Source organism: Tachypleus tridentatus, chromosome 6 (assembly GCF_004210375.1).
Source record: "Tachypleus tridentatus isolate NWPU-2018 chromosome 6, ASM421037v1, whole genome shotgun sequence".
In the NCBI taxonomy this organism is placed as follows: Eukaryota; Metazoa; Arthropoda; class Merostomata; order Xiphosura; family Limulidae; genus Tachypleus; species Tachypleus tridentatus.
Genome location: NC_134830.1, coordinates 63,479,577 through 63,497,756, shown reverse-complemented (window position 1 = coordinate 63,497,756; position 18,180 = coordinate 63,479,577). Strand labels below are relative to the sequence as shown.

At 33.3% G+C, this 18,180-nt stretch overlaps 1 protein-coding gene across 8 annotated transcripts in view; it reads right to left on the bottom strand.

Moving 5' to 3' along the window:
- Positions 1 to 18,180, bottom strand: part of LOC143252684 (lysine-specific histone demethylase 2-like) — a 71,555-nt gene that overhangs the window by 35,859 nt on the left and 17,516 nt on the right. For all 8 annotated transcript variants that reach the window (XM_076505208.1, XM_076505213.1, XM_076505209.1 and 5 more), the window contains exons 5-6: positions 16,612 to 16,647; positions 15,191 to 15,338 (exon numbers count right to left, since the gene is read on the bottom strand). In XM_076505208.1, the coding sequence (XP_076361323.1) occupies positions 15,191 to 15,338; positions 16,612 to 16,647 (184 nt within the window). The remainder of the gene's footprint in view (positions 1 to 15,190; positions 15,339 to 16,611; positions 16,648 to 18,180) is intronic.

Sequence of the window (18,180 nt, the reverse complement as noted above, 5' to 3'; positions counted from 1 at the left end):
AAGCCAAACTGTTCTAATATTAATGTTTCAACGTATAAATGTTGTACAAAATATATAAATTGAGATATGCTTATTTCTATTTCTATTCATAATTAGTATGTTCAAAGGTTCATGGGATGAGACAAAAAAAATTCTAGACAAAGATAAAAGAAATTCAAACATGTTATACAATGAACCAAGCTGATATTTCAACCTTGTTAGTATGATTCTTTTTGTACTTAGTATTAGTCTCTCTTAAAAAACTTTAACACAGTATAACACACTGAGCCTCTTTGCATACTGCACAAAACGTTTGTCTGTGTATATATCTAAACAGGTGCGAAAACAACACAAGATGATAAAAGTGTAAAGATGAAGTTTTTTTTGTTTGAAATATGCAAATATTTTATATCACACATTGCACAAATAGATTATCATGCTTTTATTTCAAACATGGGAAATGAATAACAATGTTCTTTTACATGCTTTAAAAGAACTAATCCAAAAATGACTAATTTTAAATACAATTCAGGATGCACAAGTTTAGGAAGAATTAATATGACTATCATCACAAAACCATTGTTTTTATACTAAATGCTAGGTGGTCAATTATTTTAGAAGTAAAAATTAAATAATTTTTAAAACAATTCTAATTAGACAATTGTTTTTTGTAATGATTTTTCTTAATAATATAACTGATTATTAAATCTGAGAAAAACAGAAAATACCCCTTTTAAGGATCATGATGTCATTTATGCAATGTTCCTAATTAATAAAAGTTACTTTTCTTACCTTAATGAGTATTTCATATCGATACCTCCCAACAGATCTGAGAGCTGTTACCTAAGTGACACTATAACAAATAAATTTTTATTCATGCACAAAGCTCTGAATGAAACTCGTACCCCCCACATTTATTAATGTGTTCTGTGCTAGCACATGATGCAACCAACATTAGACTACAGTTTTTCACCAACAGTAGGGTCAAATCCTCCATGTACAGTACTTCCAGTATGAACATTGAGCATTTGGTATGCACATTCTGGATGAAGCAAAAAAAAAAAAAAAAAAGATGAATGATGGGTGGTTCTTTCAAGTCAGGATAATGTTAACTTCAGAAAAGCTACTTGCTTCTCCTCAGAACTGAATGCTAGAATTGCACCTAGAGAAAATAATGGAAAGATTGATGTATGTAAAGAAAACAAAAGATTAATTTATTTCTCAGAACATCACAAGAGAAAAGGAAAAGTTTTGGAGTACATTGCTCACCAGGTGGATGTGTGTGTGTGGGGAAGATCTAGCATGGCATCATTTAGTGGAAATACTCTTTGCCTAAGAGAGGTGGTGAAGTAAAAGGTATTGTCAACTAAATTAAAACCTCCTGCATAGTGATAAAATGTTACATAGGTGAACAAAATGTAGAGACTGCTTGACAAACCTGTGTATCTCATAAAGTTGGCCAATCACATAAATGTAACATGACTAAGGCAATGAAACAAACCATACAGTACAAGAGAAATGCTTACTAAAACAGGAGGATGCAGGGATGAACATAACCCAACTAGCAGACATAGCATCCAGATATGGCCTGATTTCTGGGGTGAATTACACTAAACTGTTAAGCAATCACCCAAGCCCTACTACTGATTGAGGCATGCATCCACTAAGCTCAATAATAATAGGATTATATTAATTCTAAGAGTAACTCTCCATATCAACCCCCTCATTAGCCTGGGACTGAGAAAGTAAGGATTCTTCCCTAGTCTACAAGAATAAGTTGGATGGAAGTTGTACGATGGGGGAAATCCTACAGTGATGCATAGAGTAATCTCTCCTATAGAAGGTCTGACAAACTGCATAATAGGTTACTGCAAATAAGGACAGCAGTTCCTAGCACGTTTAAGGGCAAGATCACATCTAGTGCTATCATTTTGTTTTTCAAAAGTACAAACTGTATATACTGCTAAGGCATTCTTGCAAAAAATTCTATCTCAGTAATGGACATTAAGAGCAGCAGACGCATTTAAAATTGTATTTCATCCCCTACTTAATGTGAATTTTGGGAAAGAAAAGTATTTCCTGTAAAGCAACTTTGGTCCTGTGGTGAGTTCCATTGCTTCCAGTATATATTGTAATAATGTTGTTGGAGTTGCAAAAAACAACAACAAAAAAATAAACCACAACAATACCTTTTTAAGAGTCCCTCTGAAGATTGTAAAATGGCAAACTGGAGGGAAACTAAAACCAGAGGCAGACGGAACCATAAAATGGTTTACATAATGTGAGACAAACATGTTGGGATCATTCACATTCCCACCTGTGAGATCTTATCTTGGAGACATTGATAGCTAAAGACAAGATAAGCTGCAAGATGATAAACCTAATGGAAGGTGATGTGAAAAATCAAAACATGTCACCACCCATATATGAATAAACTAGCTAGATGAGTTATTCATCCAAACCAATTAAAGTGAAAGAAGAAGGGTTCCAAACAGAAGAGGAATTTAACAGTAAGAAACAACAATGCCAACAGTACAAGTTAAGTAACACCTAACTGCATAAGCAGAACAAAAGATACTATTAGAACTGGAACACTTATATAGAAAAGAAATGTAATGGAGTGTGATGAGAGAAAACACAGTCATATTTTTGGGTAGTATATGTCTTAAGAAGTAAAGAGCAATCTGAAAATAGAATCAAACTGTTCCTAAAGGTACAGAGTGAAGGAAGAATCCAAGGCAAAAATGTCAGAGTGAAATCTTCCATAAATTAGATGTAAAAGAAAAAAATGTTTTTGAAAATGAAAGATGGTATAAATTTTTGAACAGGGAACAGTTGGAGTCCTAAAAACTAAAAAGATGTTCAAAGTTCAGAAAAGGAAATAGGTAAGGAGGAGGAAGACTGATGAGAAAGGTCTGGAAAAAAGTATTTAAGAACAAAAGAAACAAAATAAAAATAGCAAAGGAAGAAAAAATTTCATTGACAGGCAAAAGGAGACTAAACCAATCCTGACTCAAAACATCCATAGCCATAGTAGTCCTGAGCAGGGGATCAAAAAGTGGATACTTGGTGGTGAGGAGAGTTTGGTTAAAGTACTTCTAAAGTGGGAAGCAATCCAAAGAAATACCAGAAGATGTATAAGCCTTTCCATGGGAAGGATTCAGTCTAGATGAGACTCTATGATTTATTCATAAAACTCTACTGTTGTTTCTTAAATAAATAAAAAATGGAGACATTCACTCTCGGGATCTTCATTTTCTGATTCTAAACTATCTCCAGTCTAGGTGTCAAAGATACAAGGAATATGAGAGAGTGGTGATGAAAAGATGAAAAAAGAATACTGAGTGTGTAAAAACATGAAATGCTCGTAAGAAATCATCTGTGCGATGCAAACATTTTCTGCAAAGGAAGTCCATGGTGCACAAACTGGGAGAGCAAACTTTCCACATTCAAAGCTCCAAGGACATGACTGAATGACAACTAAATGTGTTTGTCATGGGCCCAAAAGAGACCATACCTCAGAATAAAGGTGCAGGTGTCCAGAACTGTATCACACTTAAACAGATGTATCTGTGTACAGTATCAGTCTATGTAAAATGAGGAAAAGGGATGTTGATGGTCATGTCAGACTGACTAAGGCATCATGATGGTGAGCTATTAATAGATGTAGGGAGAGATACAAAAATAGACATTGTCTCTCAGAAAACATTTTTATGGTAGGTCAAAACAAACAAAATACTGACAGTTGTTTCAGTTTAAGTTCTCCATCCCCTGAGGAAATAGAGATAACCAGGGATACTCAGAAAGATACTTTCTCTTAGCCCCACTCTTGATTTGAGTTTGATCAAGTGACCCAAAAGAAAAAAAAAAATCAATATATGAAGTAAAATGAGATCATCCTGATGGTAATGATATTAGAGTCAAGATCATGAGCAGACAAAAAAGATGAAAAACTGACACCGAGCACCCGCTATGCATGAATGTCACAAAATCAAAGACTGATATATGACTTAGGGTCCTTCAGGGCAGCTGGGATCTATAAATCTGATGCCACAGTTTTGATGCGGGGGAAACAGAAGAACCCCGAGAAAACCCACTTTCACTGGCTGGTGCCAATAATCCAGCTGGTGCCTGTTTAGTTAACTTGAGGAAGAAGGAGGGTCTGGGTAATAGCTCAAATCAAAGTAAGGGGCTATTTCCCTAACACATCTTGCATGTTTGGTCATTGAGAAAGGGTTAAAGGGGGGGGGTGAGTCCACCTCACTGTTCAGCTGGACTGCAGCTAATGGGGTCTTGTTGATCTGATGAACACTCGTGGGTGAAAAAGGAAGGTCTGGGTAATCGGGTAGTAGATTAAAAGCACAAGCACATGAAGAACACAGAACCGATGAGAATTCAAACTGTGCTCCCTTGGTGTTTTGTTCTTTGGTTGTCTGGACTCATTTGTGTCTTCTTGCAATCTTAGTTTGTACCTTCTGAGTGTTTGTACTCATGAGATCAGTCTGAACTGATGCATTTGCAGTCTTAGATCGTGTGGTTTGTGTTTGGCTTGAGGTTGTAGTGCCTGAAATTACAGCTGTTGTATGGCAGAATTTGTCGTGTTTTTTTTGGGTTGGCGAGTCCAGACATGTTGCTGGTGATGGAGGTTGAGGGTGTCAATGTGGAGCTGGAAGAGGATGTTTAGATGTTATTCCTAATTGGATCTGGATTGAGTGATGAATCAATACTTGACTATTGGGAGTATTATATAACTGCTGATGGGTGGAGTGGGTGTTCAACACTGAAATGGAAGATATGGTAGAAACACCTCTTGTGCAAGATGTATTCAGCACTTTGTTTTGAAGCTGCTGCTATCTTGATGAAGTGGGTGAGCCAGTTAGTATGCTTAGAAAAAATACAATGAACTGCATGTAGCCTGGTTTGGGTCTGATTTTCATGGATTGTTTGATTTCGTCTGGGTCGATACTTGGGTGAACACCTCTAAGACACACTGAGAAAAGTCTAACTGAACTTTTCGTGAGGAAACAACTGATGTTTAATATAGTATTCCATGGTTAGCCTAAGTATTAGAAATCTCCAGGTGTAGAGGGCTGGATGAGGATACCTCCCTGATGAAGGATTCGAGTCCTAGACAGGTCAATAGTTGCACCCAGCTTGGCCTGGGTGATGAATGTGGCTATTTGAAGTGGTGTGAGGTTGGGCGGTAGGCTGTTGATGATAACAGGGGAGACCGGTGGGGTCACTGGCGAGACAGGTCCTGGCATCTTAAACAGCATGATATCAGCACTTATTGCTTGCTCGGTGGCTAGCGCTGGAATGAATCAATGAAAATGAATGGTAGGTCAGAGTCCACTGGAGAGGATATATATGGATATTTTCAAAGAAAATACAAGACTCATAACAAGTCAGAATTCCCCAAAAGGAAAAGCTCTTGTGCCAGAACAGAAGAAAACATGAGAAGTTTGGTAACCAGAAACTTCATGTCTTGAAGATGTAAAGGAGACAACTATGCTTATTCTGCAAATAAGATGAGAAAAAATTAACTTCAAAGATAATTAGATACTGAATAGAGGCCAAGACAGAGTTAGGAAACTTGACCTGTCAACTTAAAATTACTCCTTAAGAGTTTGAAGTTGAGTATGTTTACATGAATGGTGCAAGAAGTCAGTTACCATCTAGTAGTGGAAATGCCATGCAAATGAATGTATTCTTCATGTAAATGCTCTTACAACTCTTTTGAAAAACTGAAAGGAAGGGCCTGGAACAGAGATTCTAGTATTGTGAACAAACCATTGGAAGGATAGGTGGTTGAAAAAATCAGAATGTGAAGAAATGCATCTGAACACAATGACTTTGATCATCCACAGTCTGAGAGAGAGCACTCATCTCATACTGAAAAAAATCATTCATCCTGAACTGAGGGATGACAATAAGTTGGTTTAAGGATGATAGAAAATTGGTGACCTGTCTTCATGGGAATGATAAAAAGACAGAAGAAAAATCCAAGAGCAGCACTGAAGGCCTGTTCCATGGCACATAGAATCTGAAGAGAAGATGTAGCCTTCTCTAGGTGCAAAAGATCTGAGGGAATTGTGGTGAAAAGAGGAGACTGGTTATGTAAAAAACAGGGAAAGCATCAGCGTTATCCAAACGTTCTCTGCTAAAGGTTTGCATGGTCCATAAAGTGGGAAAAGCAAGCTCCCAAGAAACTGTAATTGAGAAGTGGCACCAGAAAAGTCACCTTTGTGATGGTTTTCTCTGTGAGAGGGAGGATGCTGAAAAGTAGTGACAGGACAAGGAGCAGTAGAGGGGCAACTCAACTTTTCAACATAAAAGGAACTGCTCCCAAATTTCATTATACAAAAACAAAAATGGTATCATACAAAGGTTTCTAAGATAAGACCATGGGAAGAAAATACCAGAAAGTAAGACATCTAAGACCAAGAAAATCCTAGAAACAAACAAAACAAATTGAGTGGGCAAGTACAATTTTCCCCAATGAAGCTATTATGGTTGCAATATAGAGCCTTAAAATGAAGGTAAAGCATAGATATAAAGTAGAATAAACAAATAAAAGCAAAATGAAGAAAACAGATTAAGTCTGGGAGAGAGAGACAAAGAAGAAAAAGATTATAAGTTGGAAGAAGAGACTAAAAGGACTGAAACTCAAAAAAAGAAAGAAAAAGAAGTTGGAACATGGTATGAAACTGGGATAAACAGGTAAAAGCATGAACACAAATATCAGCAGAGGGAGAAAAGGCAGTCAAAAGGAGGAGGAGACTCATAGAGCCAGAGCCTAAGAATCAGCAAAACTACTACAGAAAAAGAATGTCATATACCTGCATAATAAAATCAGTACAGGATGAAGGTGAGATTGTCTATTTCTTGTTGTGAATGGAAGAATTAGAAACAGAAACTAATGAAAAAAAAACAGCTAAACAAAATCAAAAGCAACAAGAATGACTAGGCAGGAGGTCAGGAAACCCAGATCCAAGATCAGAATGGAATTAACCATCAGGTGCATAAAGCAGTAACATCATTGACCACCAGAAAGTTTTCAGTGGCCACTGAAACAATAATCGAAGACCCTGTTTTTGAGTGTCAGGACAATCCAAGAAACTGTTTATTGTTTCTTCTTTTTTAAATAGAAAATCTGGCATGCCCATCAAATACAAGTGATGTAACAGTGAAAATTTATGTTAATTATCAAAACCTGACTAAATGGGTGAACAACAATGGAAAATAATCCTGCCAAAGACACCATATCTGAAATTCTGGAATATGTGTCTTAAATATTGTAATTTCATTAACAGAATAAAATCAAGTCAATCTAAATAAAAGATAATTTGTATCAGAAAATCAAACTGAAATTAGTAAAATCTCTTTTTTCTGAAATCAAGAAAATAAAGATAAAAAGAGAACACCTCAAATAAAGTTTAAAATAATGCATATGGAAACTACATAATTTGTAATTAAAATAAAACACTAAATCACAAGGAGTTCTAAGGAAAGAATAAACTTTTGGTATACACATTGTGCCCAAAGAAAGTACTGTGCCTGGAGGGTATGTCACTCTCCTTTTGGTGAAGGGTTATGGTCTACTGCTGATTGTGTGACAGACTGGCACAGTACACATTAGTACATGTAGGGAGTATGAGCTTTAATCAACATCAGACATGTATTCAGAACTCGTTTTGGTACTGGTTTATGGTAGTACCTCTCAATTCTATGGAGAGTTGAATAGCATTTTCAAAACAACTATCACATATTAAACTACAATTTGAGTACTATTATTTTATCTTAAATTCCAAAGTTAAATTTTCTCCTACCTTAGGACTTAATAAATACCACTTGAAAAAACTGTCACACAATTGTACTCAGCAAACAAAATCAAAGAGATTCTAACAACAAAATCAGTACTCGAGTTATATATTTACTAAAATAATTTCACTGGTTTTCAAATGTAATTAAATAAATGCAGTATGTTGCATGTTTTAATTTTGTATGATGACCAGGATTTTGCAACTATATCATCATCTATATTATTTGTATGTTACACAACCTGTATTACATCACTACAGGGTGGCCCGTAAGTCCCTACCCATCCACACTGTGTCTAAACAACATTATAATACTAATGATGACTTGAAGGCAGCTGTTACCTTGGCATTTGGAACAATAACCCCTGCTATGTTGAGAAAGATGTCTTACAGAAGATGGCATCGCATAATATTATGCAGCAAGAACGAGGGACAGCACACAGATACACTGGATACATAAGATATATGGATGGGAAGGGACTTATGGGCCACCCTGTATGTGAAATAAGCTACATGCATTCTATCTGCTTTGATTTCTCACAAGATATGCACATAATTCTGGCAAAGAAAGTGAAAGGTCACATGGTCTATTTTGCCACAAATTCCACTCTGATGATATAGCAGTTAAGTCTTAAAGTAGGACTGACCCTTAAAACTGGACAAATTTACACTGAGGAACTACTGTTAAACATTTCTTATAACCTTCATATTGAGCACAAAATAAAGTATGATGTTGCTATCTCTGACAGTATAGTTTAAGCTATACATGTCATAAGTGTAACAAGTACAGTAGGGATAAAGAAATACTGTTTTAACACCATAACTTTAATCAGGAATGATATAAATGTGATAACTGATACACATGCTTTTTGAGAACATTCTTATAGTTTGAATTAAAAAACTTTGCAAATTTACTGCAGTGTTAACAAGTTATGAGCAATTAATTTTAATTAATACCTCTTTTAGTGGTAATTAGACTTGTAATAGGAAATTGGTAAATGTCTTTGTGATATCAATAGGTGTGACAAATTTCATGCTGATAATGGCTTTAATGGTGAAGTTATCATGTTAATAAACTGGTGACTCCAGTGATAAGCTTTAATTCCACTATTAAACCAAACTTTAGCATCAAATTTAGTGCACACCATAGCTTGAATTTTTTAAAATTCAAAAATCTTTGCCAATTGTCTATTATGTGTCTAATTACCATTAATGAAGGCATTAATTAAAGTACTTGCCCATATCTTGTTATTAAAGTTTTTAATTCAAGTAATAAGAATGTTCAAAAGAGCAACAGTATGAACTTTCACATTTTTATCATTCTTAAGTAAAGTTAGGGTGTTAACACAGTTTATGTATTTCTTTACCCCTGCCATATTAATTATACATATGACATATATGACAAAGTGTACTTTCAGAGACTGCAACATCATACTTTTGTTCTGTGCTCAACTTGAAGGTTATAAGAAGTGTTTAATAGTGTTTCCTTACCATGTAAATTTGCCTAATATTAAAGGTAAATGCTACCTGAAGTCCACCACAATCATAGTTTCGATTAATGGAATACTATTGGCATGTAAAATCAAAACATAAAACAAGGTCAACAAAATATAATAACCAGAACATATGTTTCTTCTGTAATCTTATTAAAAAAAAAACAACCAATATTGTGATCTCATCTGACATGCTAATTTACACAATTATTTCTTAGTACCAGATAATTACTCTTTGGTAATCACAGAAAACATTCATAATAATGAAATGAGTCAGTTCTTATCCATGCCCCAATTATTATAATGAAGTTATGCAAATAATAATATTACACTGTATGAAAGAATACTGGTTGGTTTCAAATTATTTTAAACATAGAATTATGGAATTCTTATTCCATATTATTTTGACATGAAGTACAGATTATGCATTAAATAGACCACAGTGTTTTTTTATTTCATATGGTTTTAATATGAAGTACAGGTTAAACAGTAAATAGACCACACTGTTTTGCTTGTTCAACTTTAAGTCTGTTAGATGAAGATCTTAAAATATCCTCTATTTGTAGGTTCATTACATTCACTTGGCATGTTTCTTAATACTTGAAAATGATGTGCATCTTAAGTTTGCATGCTCAATATATATTAACCACATAGTACTGGATGCTATATAACCTATAAACATTTATATATTCATATACCACATTAAAAATTTTAAAGGCAGGCATACATTTCTTATATCTGAAAAGAGACTGTAATCTATATATGAGCTTAAAAATTTTTCTCACCTTCATTTTCAGATTTACCTTCTTTATTATAAATACAGAAGTAGGAATAAAATTTAGTGGTTATGTTAACCCTATCACAATGGGTTGTTGGTCAAAGGACATGCCTTTGCATTTGTTGATTTGCACTTAAAATTTTATTAAACTATTTTAAGAATTTATGTCATTAAGGTTTGGTATCATGCTGTTGATTATAATTCAAATTTTCATATCATACATTACTTAATTTCTTAATTTGAAAGTAAATATTTAAAACACACTTAAATACTGATTTTTGTCATGTGGTATGTTGAATACAGCACTGGTTCAAATTAGATGTTTGTGATGTCAAAATACAGAACCTTTTGTTCTGTATGATTTACAAACTCAAATTAACAATAATGAAAAGCTAGAATATAGAATAAGAACCTCCTACCTTTTCTATATTGTTCATGTACAGAATCAAACACAGTGGCCTCACTCACCTCTTCAATTTTTGAAAAAAACTGTCCCGCATAGACACTTAATATTATATATATAAGATATGTGACTAGACAACTGAAAGCTCAGAATATCCCACAAGTGGTTTTCTCAGCTATTTTCAAATATAATGGCATCATCTCCTCCTTTTGAAAAAAACTATTTGAAAGTTCATATTTTTTACACCCAAATACTATGATAAATCATAGTGAAATTCTACAGTATCAATATACTAACTTACAATTTTTTGGTTATTCAAATGTACATATAAAACCATATTTTGTTTCACATCTTCCATGTGCAAAATATATTAAGGTTTAGCAACCTACAACAAGCAGCTACTGAGTACAAAGGTCATAACTAGAAGACATGATTGTTTGCTTTAGTTCTTGTTCTATGTTTTAAGAAAATGTTTAAAACTTATTGGTAAATATGAATAATGTATTATAACTGAAATGTAACAGTATTTTACAAAACAGTAATCCACCAAAACAGGTCACTTTTATATTCTTGGATATGGTAACATGAGTGCACATTTGGTACATCATTGTAACTTGTATGAAATTAGCCAGATGACTGAAAGATCAAATATAATAAAAAAAAACATATATAAATGAATATTGTTATGACATTTAAGCTAAAAATCTTAATGTTTTCAAATTACAATTTGTATTCATTTTAGAAACAAAAAGGTATAATTTTTTTTTTTATTTCTTAATTTTTATGGTGGTTATGAGATTGATCAAATCTACCAAACATGTACAGAGATTCCAATTCATTAGTAAAAATAACAAAATAAATGATTTTTCTTTAAAAAATATTTGATAAATACCTGGAGGTTATAAAGATTTTCACAAATGAAATTTAAAAATTTCTGATGCATAAAAGTATTTTTAATCTTAAAATGAAAATTACTGTGCAAGTTGGATAGTCAAACATTTTGAAATAGAAACTTTCATGAGAAAAATCTTTAATTACAAAATCTTAATATTTAATTGAAAAACCTGATATTTTGTTAATGAAAGCAATGTAATGTTTATCATAACCTGCAAAATTGTGTAAACATATGCATACATTAACTATACTATGAGTTTTGATGATCTAATAGATTCTTTTGTAGTTATGAGCTGGATAGATTCCATCCAACCAGTAATGAAATGGTTAATGCATACTCAACAGTGAATTTAAGAATGGGATGTTTGTGTATACTACTAAAATAGTTTTGAAACTCTCAAAATGTTCAGTTTCTCTGAAGATAATTAGTATTGCCATAGTTTCAGTAATGGTTTAAACTAAGAACATTTTCAATTCGAAAGTAGCCACAAGAAGAAATCAGTGAGTGATAGAGCTAATCTACATCCCACAAAACCACCATTAGTCATAATTTTACTGTCAAAAAGAAACAGAGAGAGAGAAAAAAAAAAAAGATTCTTTAGTGGAAAAAACTCAAGTTTCTGAAACATGCTTCAGAAATTCTTTACTGTCATTTTGATACAAAAGTTCAATGCGTAAATTTATGGTCTCATCTAACTCTATGTTGTTGATACAAAAGGACTATATCAAAACTAATACAATTTATTCCATCTTGAAATTTAATTTCTTTTATTTCTTGAGAGTTCTCAAAACTGGTTTTCTGAATATATCCACTTCTAATCAGTGGTTCTAAAACACATTTAAATCCGCTATTCTATGATCGTATGTGCCTATGCCAGAATGATAATCAGTTAGTTTCATTTTATAATATTTATTATAAGTCAATAAAGTTAGCATTTTCTTACATGAGAATGTATTTCAGAAAAAATACATGCTTCCTCTCATAAAATAACTTTTCTGGAGTAGCACTGATCTCTAGCAGCACAAATGTTCAACACATGCCATAAACCTTTCACCTCCTGCTTCTGCATATCCACATGCAAATGATCATGAACCAATAACAGCAGCACAACACTTCTATCATAACCAGTGCCCTCTTCACATCTGCATTCATTAATCACTTTGAGACTGGTCAGAAGACATACATCATATATCACTGAAGGCAGGAAGGCTGGGAGGGAAATGTGAGAGGAGGTATGCAAGTATTGAAAATACATTTTTATTGTAGCAAGATGCTAACTTCTGATACAGTATCTTACCTCCCTCACAAACTAGCTAAACTCCCACATTGAACTGGTGGAGGGCTGATAAAAAAAAAGATTCCTGTTTATGATGCATTCAAAGAAAGACAAGGAGGTAAGAAATCAAAGGAGAAAAAAAGTCACTTTAGCAGGAAACCCCACCAAATCTGATCCAGGAATACTTTTCACTTTTGGGACTGTGTTGTTAACACAGAAGTCAGAAAAGTGAATAAATCCCAGAATATGTACAATCAATGAATGGGTCTCAGGGGTGTGGTAGACCATAGTGGTAGTTTGACCTCAACTAAACACCAGGTGGTATCTAGAATGGTAAATCAGATCTGCAGTAGGTTGAAGAACATCTGCCTCTTCACTTTGAAATGGGAATTGGTAGGTAACACTAGCTTCTGTACCAAGATTTCTGACCATTTGCAACAATTTTCAACCAACAAACTGACATCCAGTAGATGGTATAAAAGCAGAAAGCTCCAGCAGAAAGACATCTCCAGTCCATGGTAAGAGGAAGATATTTGGCCATGCACAAGCAGGAAAATGTACTTCATCCACTTACAACCAACACCAGATCTGCCAAGAATTAACATGTAGTAGATGGTAGGAAGATGGACTGCTGAGGTCCAGCTCCAGTCCAAGATCAAAAGGGAGAAACCAGCCAGCATACAAGTGATGACTTACTTAGCTGGCCTATCAACCAACCAACACTTGGTCCACCAGGAATGTACATCTGGAGGATGGTAAGGAAGAAGAGTTGTCTCAGTCTGACAAGCAAACTGCAGTTATAGGGATGTGTGTGTGTATGTTTATTTACTTATGACATGGCAGACTGTTTCAACCAAATCCTGGCAGCATACAGAATTTTACATCAGGACTGTAGTAGGAAGTGCAATCTATATGCCAGCAACATCTGCAGAATGTCACTGCTCTACTCTCAATTTAGTGATGTAGCTAATCCCTCAGGAGGATAAGTCTCTATGGTCTAACAACCCCAGTGTCTGGGAACTGGTAAGTAGTAAACACTCTCATACTCAATGAGAAAAATAGGGGGAAAAATGCATGGGAGTGTCCAAAGGACTGCATCAACAGAGATAGTGCAATAGACGATTGCAAAACCCTATTCTGAAAAGCAGAGCTACTATAGTGATGGGGTTAATAAAGCAACACTAGGCAGCATCCAGAATTGTACAAAAGGTCCACAGTAAAAAAATCTAAATGCCATGGAGCAGCAATCTCTGTCTGTCATGCTAGTCCATGATTGTATGGTCTGGAAGGAACATACTTATGAAATAAAATACCACAAGAGAGAACTAATAGCAGTCCTACAGAATACTTCATCTCTAGAATGTGCATAACACAAACCTGCAACAAAACAATTTAGTTACAGCTAACAAAATGACAGACACAAAACCAACACTGGATAGCAACTGGAATTGTACATCAAGTCTACAAAAGAAAGAGCTACAATATAATTGACAACTAGTATGATCACACAATGGACAGTGTGGATTTTTCAAAAATAAAAGTATACTTGCACAAAAAAAAAAAGGTCCCCAAAGAGAGAAAAATTTGAAAAAAAGCAAAAACTTACACAATACCAAAGTCAGAAAATTGAAACAACTAGTAAAAAAAACAACAACAGTTGTATAACTGAAAACACTGACAAATCCATGAGCAAAAACAAGCACGTCTGTACAGGGCTACTGCTAATTGAGAAGTGATTAATTAGGATACATGTGAAGAGGACATTAGTTACAACAGGAATGGTGTTGTGGTCCTACTGGTCAAGAGCTGGTGCATGATCATATGCACGTGGATATACAGAAGCAGGTGGTGGAAGGCTAGTGGTGTGTTGAAAATTTGTACTAACAGAAGACAGCAATAGTCAAAAAAAAGCTATTATGCAAGAGAAGGTAGGATATTTTATTAGAATTATCCTTTCCTAATCAAAAAAAATCTTTCTACTTTACCTCTTTTAGCCTTAACTGTGTTTTTAGTCAGTTACACAAATTTAGAACTATTGTTTAAGATCAATTTTATTAACAATGAGTTTTATTTAAAACAATGACTGTTTCTTAACCTTTTTATTGCTTGAAATTCTTCCTTGCTTATTATACATGTGTTTTCTTACAGATCTGTAATAATTAAAACATGTTAAAGCAATGCCACTTACTTGACTTCTTATATTGTTGAAAGATTTACTGCTTTCTCACCCAGTAGTTTGCTCATACAACTGTTGCAGCAACTGTTCAAAATCGAACAGATATTCCTAATATTTAAGCTTTCTGGTGAAACTGTAAATTAACTGAGTTATGTTAAAAGTTAAATAAGCAAAACAGTGTGGTTAGTTCAATGTTGAATCTTGAGTGTCATCTGTGTTAATGGTACAAATTAAACATAAAAAAATTAACCAACAAAGACAAGATAAATAGTGGTTAAAATTCTTTGACACTGAAAGATCTTATATAAGCAGTTTATTAGATTTAACTTTTTCTTTTTTACAAATGAAAGAGGCAAGAAGTTGCACCTACCTACAACCTTGCACCTGCTACATGTGGGGCTTAAACCCACCCCATCTGGATAATACCTATGAAGAAAATCTGCAGCAGGAGAGTTGTGGAGCAAGGCTGGGTGGGTTAAAGAGGCTAACCAGTCTAGGGTAAACACCTGATTAATTCTCTAGAGACAAACATGCACAAATATTAACTATCACAGAGGCACAGTGAATTTAATAATGAAATAAATAACACTACCACAGAACAACATTTATGTAACTAAGAAGTATAAGACTATTATGAATAATATGTATTTTACAGACAAAATAAAAATGTGAAAAAAGTGCTAAAATTAATTTTATTTACCATATCAAATTTAATATTTTATAGAAAACATGGTTATTAAAACAGTACAATTCACAAGCATTGCACAAAATTAATACTCTCATTTTACACAATACAGAAATTTACTCAAACACCCTCTGCTATTCTTATACTTCTATTCCAGTCATGCATTCACAATGCAACGGAAGCAAATAAACCATGAAAACAGCACTTCTAGTAATAAATATATTTGTATGCAAAATTTGCTTAAGTATTAATTAAGAAAAAGGAAAATAAGACCTTAAATTTAAGTAAATATTCCTGTACGTAAAGACACACATTTGTGACCAAACATAACTAGTTATGTATATACTTTGTAGTTCTCTGCATATGTGTATATATATAAAATCATCGGTAGCATAAATTCTGAGCATATAATTTCATCACAAAACTTCATTAATTTTGTATATTATTTTATTAACATTCCCTTGAAGAACTTACATATAAAAATAAATCTATAAACATACTAAGTTTTACTTTTATATTTCTTTAAGTTGTAATTGCTGCACAGAGACACCTGTGAGTCATGACAACAATTAATGGACCTGAATATACAGAGTATGTGCAATTAACCACAAAACAAAACATACATACACAAGTCAGCAGTAATACCAGGAGAAATACATAGCATTAATTTTATACTCTTCCTCTCTAAAGTTTCATTCGGTTTAATGCTTTGATACCATACTTTTTAATTTGAAAACTTTGGAGTAAAAAAATATATAATAATTTTAGGTTTCAAATTACCTCAGAAAATATCACTAACAGCAAAGATACCCACTTGAGGAAAAAATACACTGGAATATCTTTTTATATAGGAACAGAGAAAGTATATTTAATTAGTTACACTCATTGAAAGCTAGATTTTTAGCTTTGCTCTAAGTTGGTAGCATAGTATAACCAGAAGTTAATGCTAATTATTAGTGGCTATCATCAAAGAGGGAAAGCAAGTTAAAGAGAAAAGGGAAACAGGTACATGTGGGAAAGCATTAAATTTATACAAATATTTCTTAACGTATAATTAATGACGGGTGAATACAACTGACATAATAATTTACAGTGTAACATTTTACCTGATCTTCCTCCACCAAACAGGCTTTCTCGTCCTTCTGGAGAAAAAACCAAATATAGATGAAAGTTTAGTACACTATCTCTAAAGACTGTTACTTCTATATGCAGTATTGACAGGAAGTCTATTTTTTATCTCTTGTTATCCCAAGGGAAGGTTATCTTTCTACTTCACACACGATAAAAATTTGCATAATAAATTAAAAATTTATTTGAGCAAATGAATTTTAAGTTACAAGAATGTGAAATATATCTAAGAGTTTAAGAATAAAAAAACAAATGCAATTACTCAGTTGTTTTTATCAGTATAAAACAAAGAAAATAATGCTTCAATTAAAGGAAACTAGTTTTGACAAAGAACTTTAAGGTCACATTACATTTTAGTTGTGCTTTAATAAATGCTTTACATACAAAAGTGATTTAGACTTGTCTTACTTCTCTCAAAATATCTGAAAGTTGGTTTACATTTTCACCAATAAAAGTAAAGAAAAATGTACATAGTAATTATTACAGTTTGAAATTAATTAAAAATTGCACAACAATGAAATATATGTGCAAAATGTAGACAAATCATATGTATAACAAATAACTCATTTCAATGTCATGATACTGATGTCTAATTAGGTTAAGCCAACTAATTAACTTTTTTCCATGTAACCTCTTCACAGATATTATACTATAATGAAACTCTTGCTAACATAATACTGGAAAAAAACTTTCCAGTTTTGCAATGTGCAACCTCCAACTTTGTAAACTATTTATCCAGTGTGCATGTAGATTTGCAATAGGAGTTTTCCTGTTTCGCATCTGCTTCCCATCACAGAGAAAATTATTTTTCTACATTCTCAGGAGTGTAGGTGTGATGTCATGAATATGTTGCATGCTGAACTAATGCACTGGTGCCACTTATATAAATATAATAGTGCTGTCTGTGGTGTGTCCAATGTAAATACTTCGCAAAATATAGATGGATCTTCACCAAAATTAGTGATGTTGAGAAAACCTACTTTTAGAGAAAAATATATATGTAAAAATGGCTCATTTGGATTGAGAAAAATTTTTACGTAGAGGAGCGAGCAACATTCTGACCTTCTTTGGTCATTGTCAGGTTCACAAAGTTGTTGTGAAGGTTCATTAGGTCCATGGGAAAATACTCACAAAATTTTCAATTTTGCATTCTGCAATTTTTATGAGTGTTTTTTGCCCATGTTGATGGATCTTCATGAAATTTGGCATGTATTTCCTCATGCAAATTTATAGTTTCACAATTTGTGTTTTGCTGTTTTTATGGTGATTTGTTTTCAATTATGTATAAAGGAAACAATTTTTCATGTCCTAAGATAACCTTTCATTAATCATGAATTTACATAACCTCCATCCAGGGTACAGGTACCCCAGCTGGTATTATTTAGTGGTTAAACAAAGCACTAAAATTGAATTTATTTACCATAAAATTTATCTTATATTAGTCTTCTAAAACAGAAAATGTATTAATCATATACACACACACACACACCCTCTGTGCATTACATATTTTATCTGCAAATCAGAAAATTAACTTTCTGTATGATATT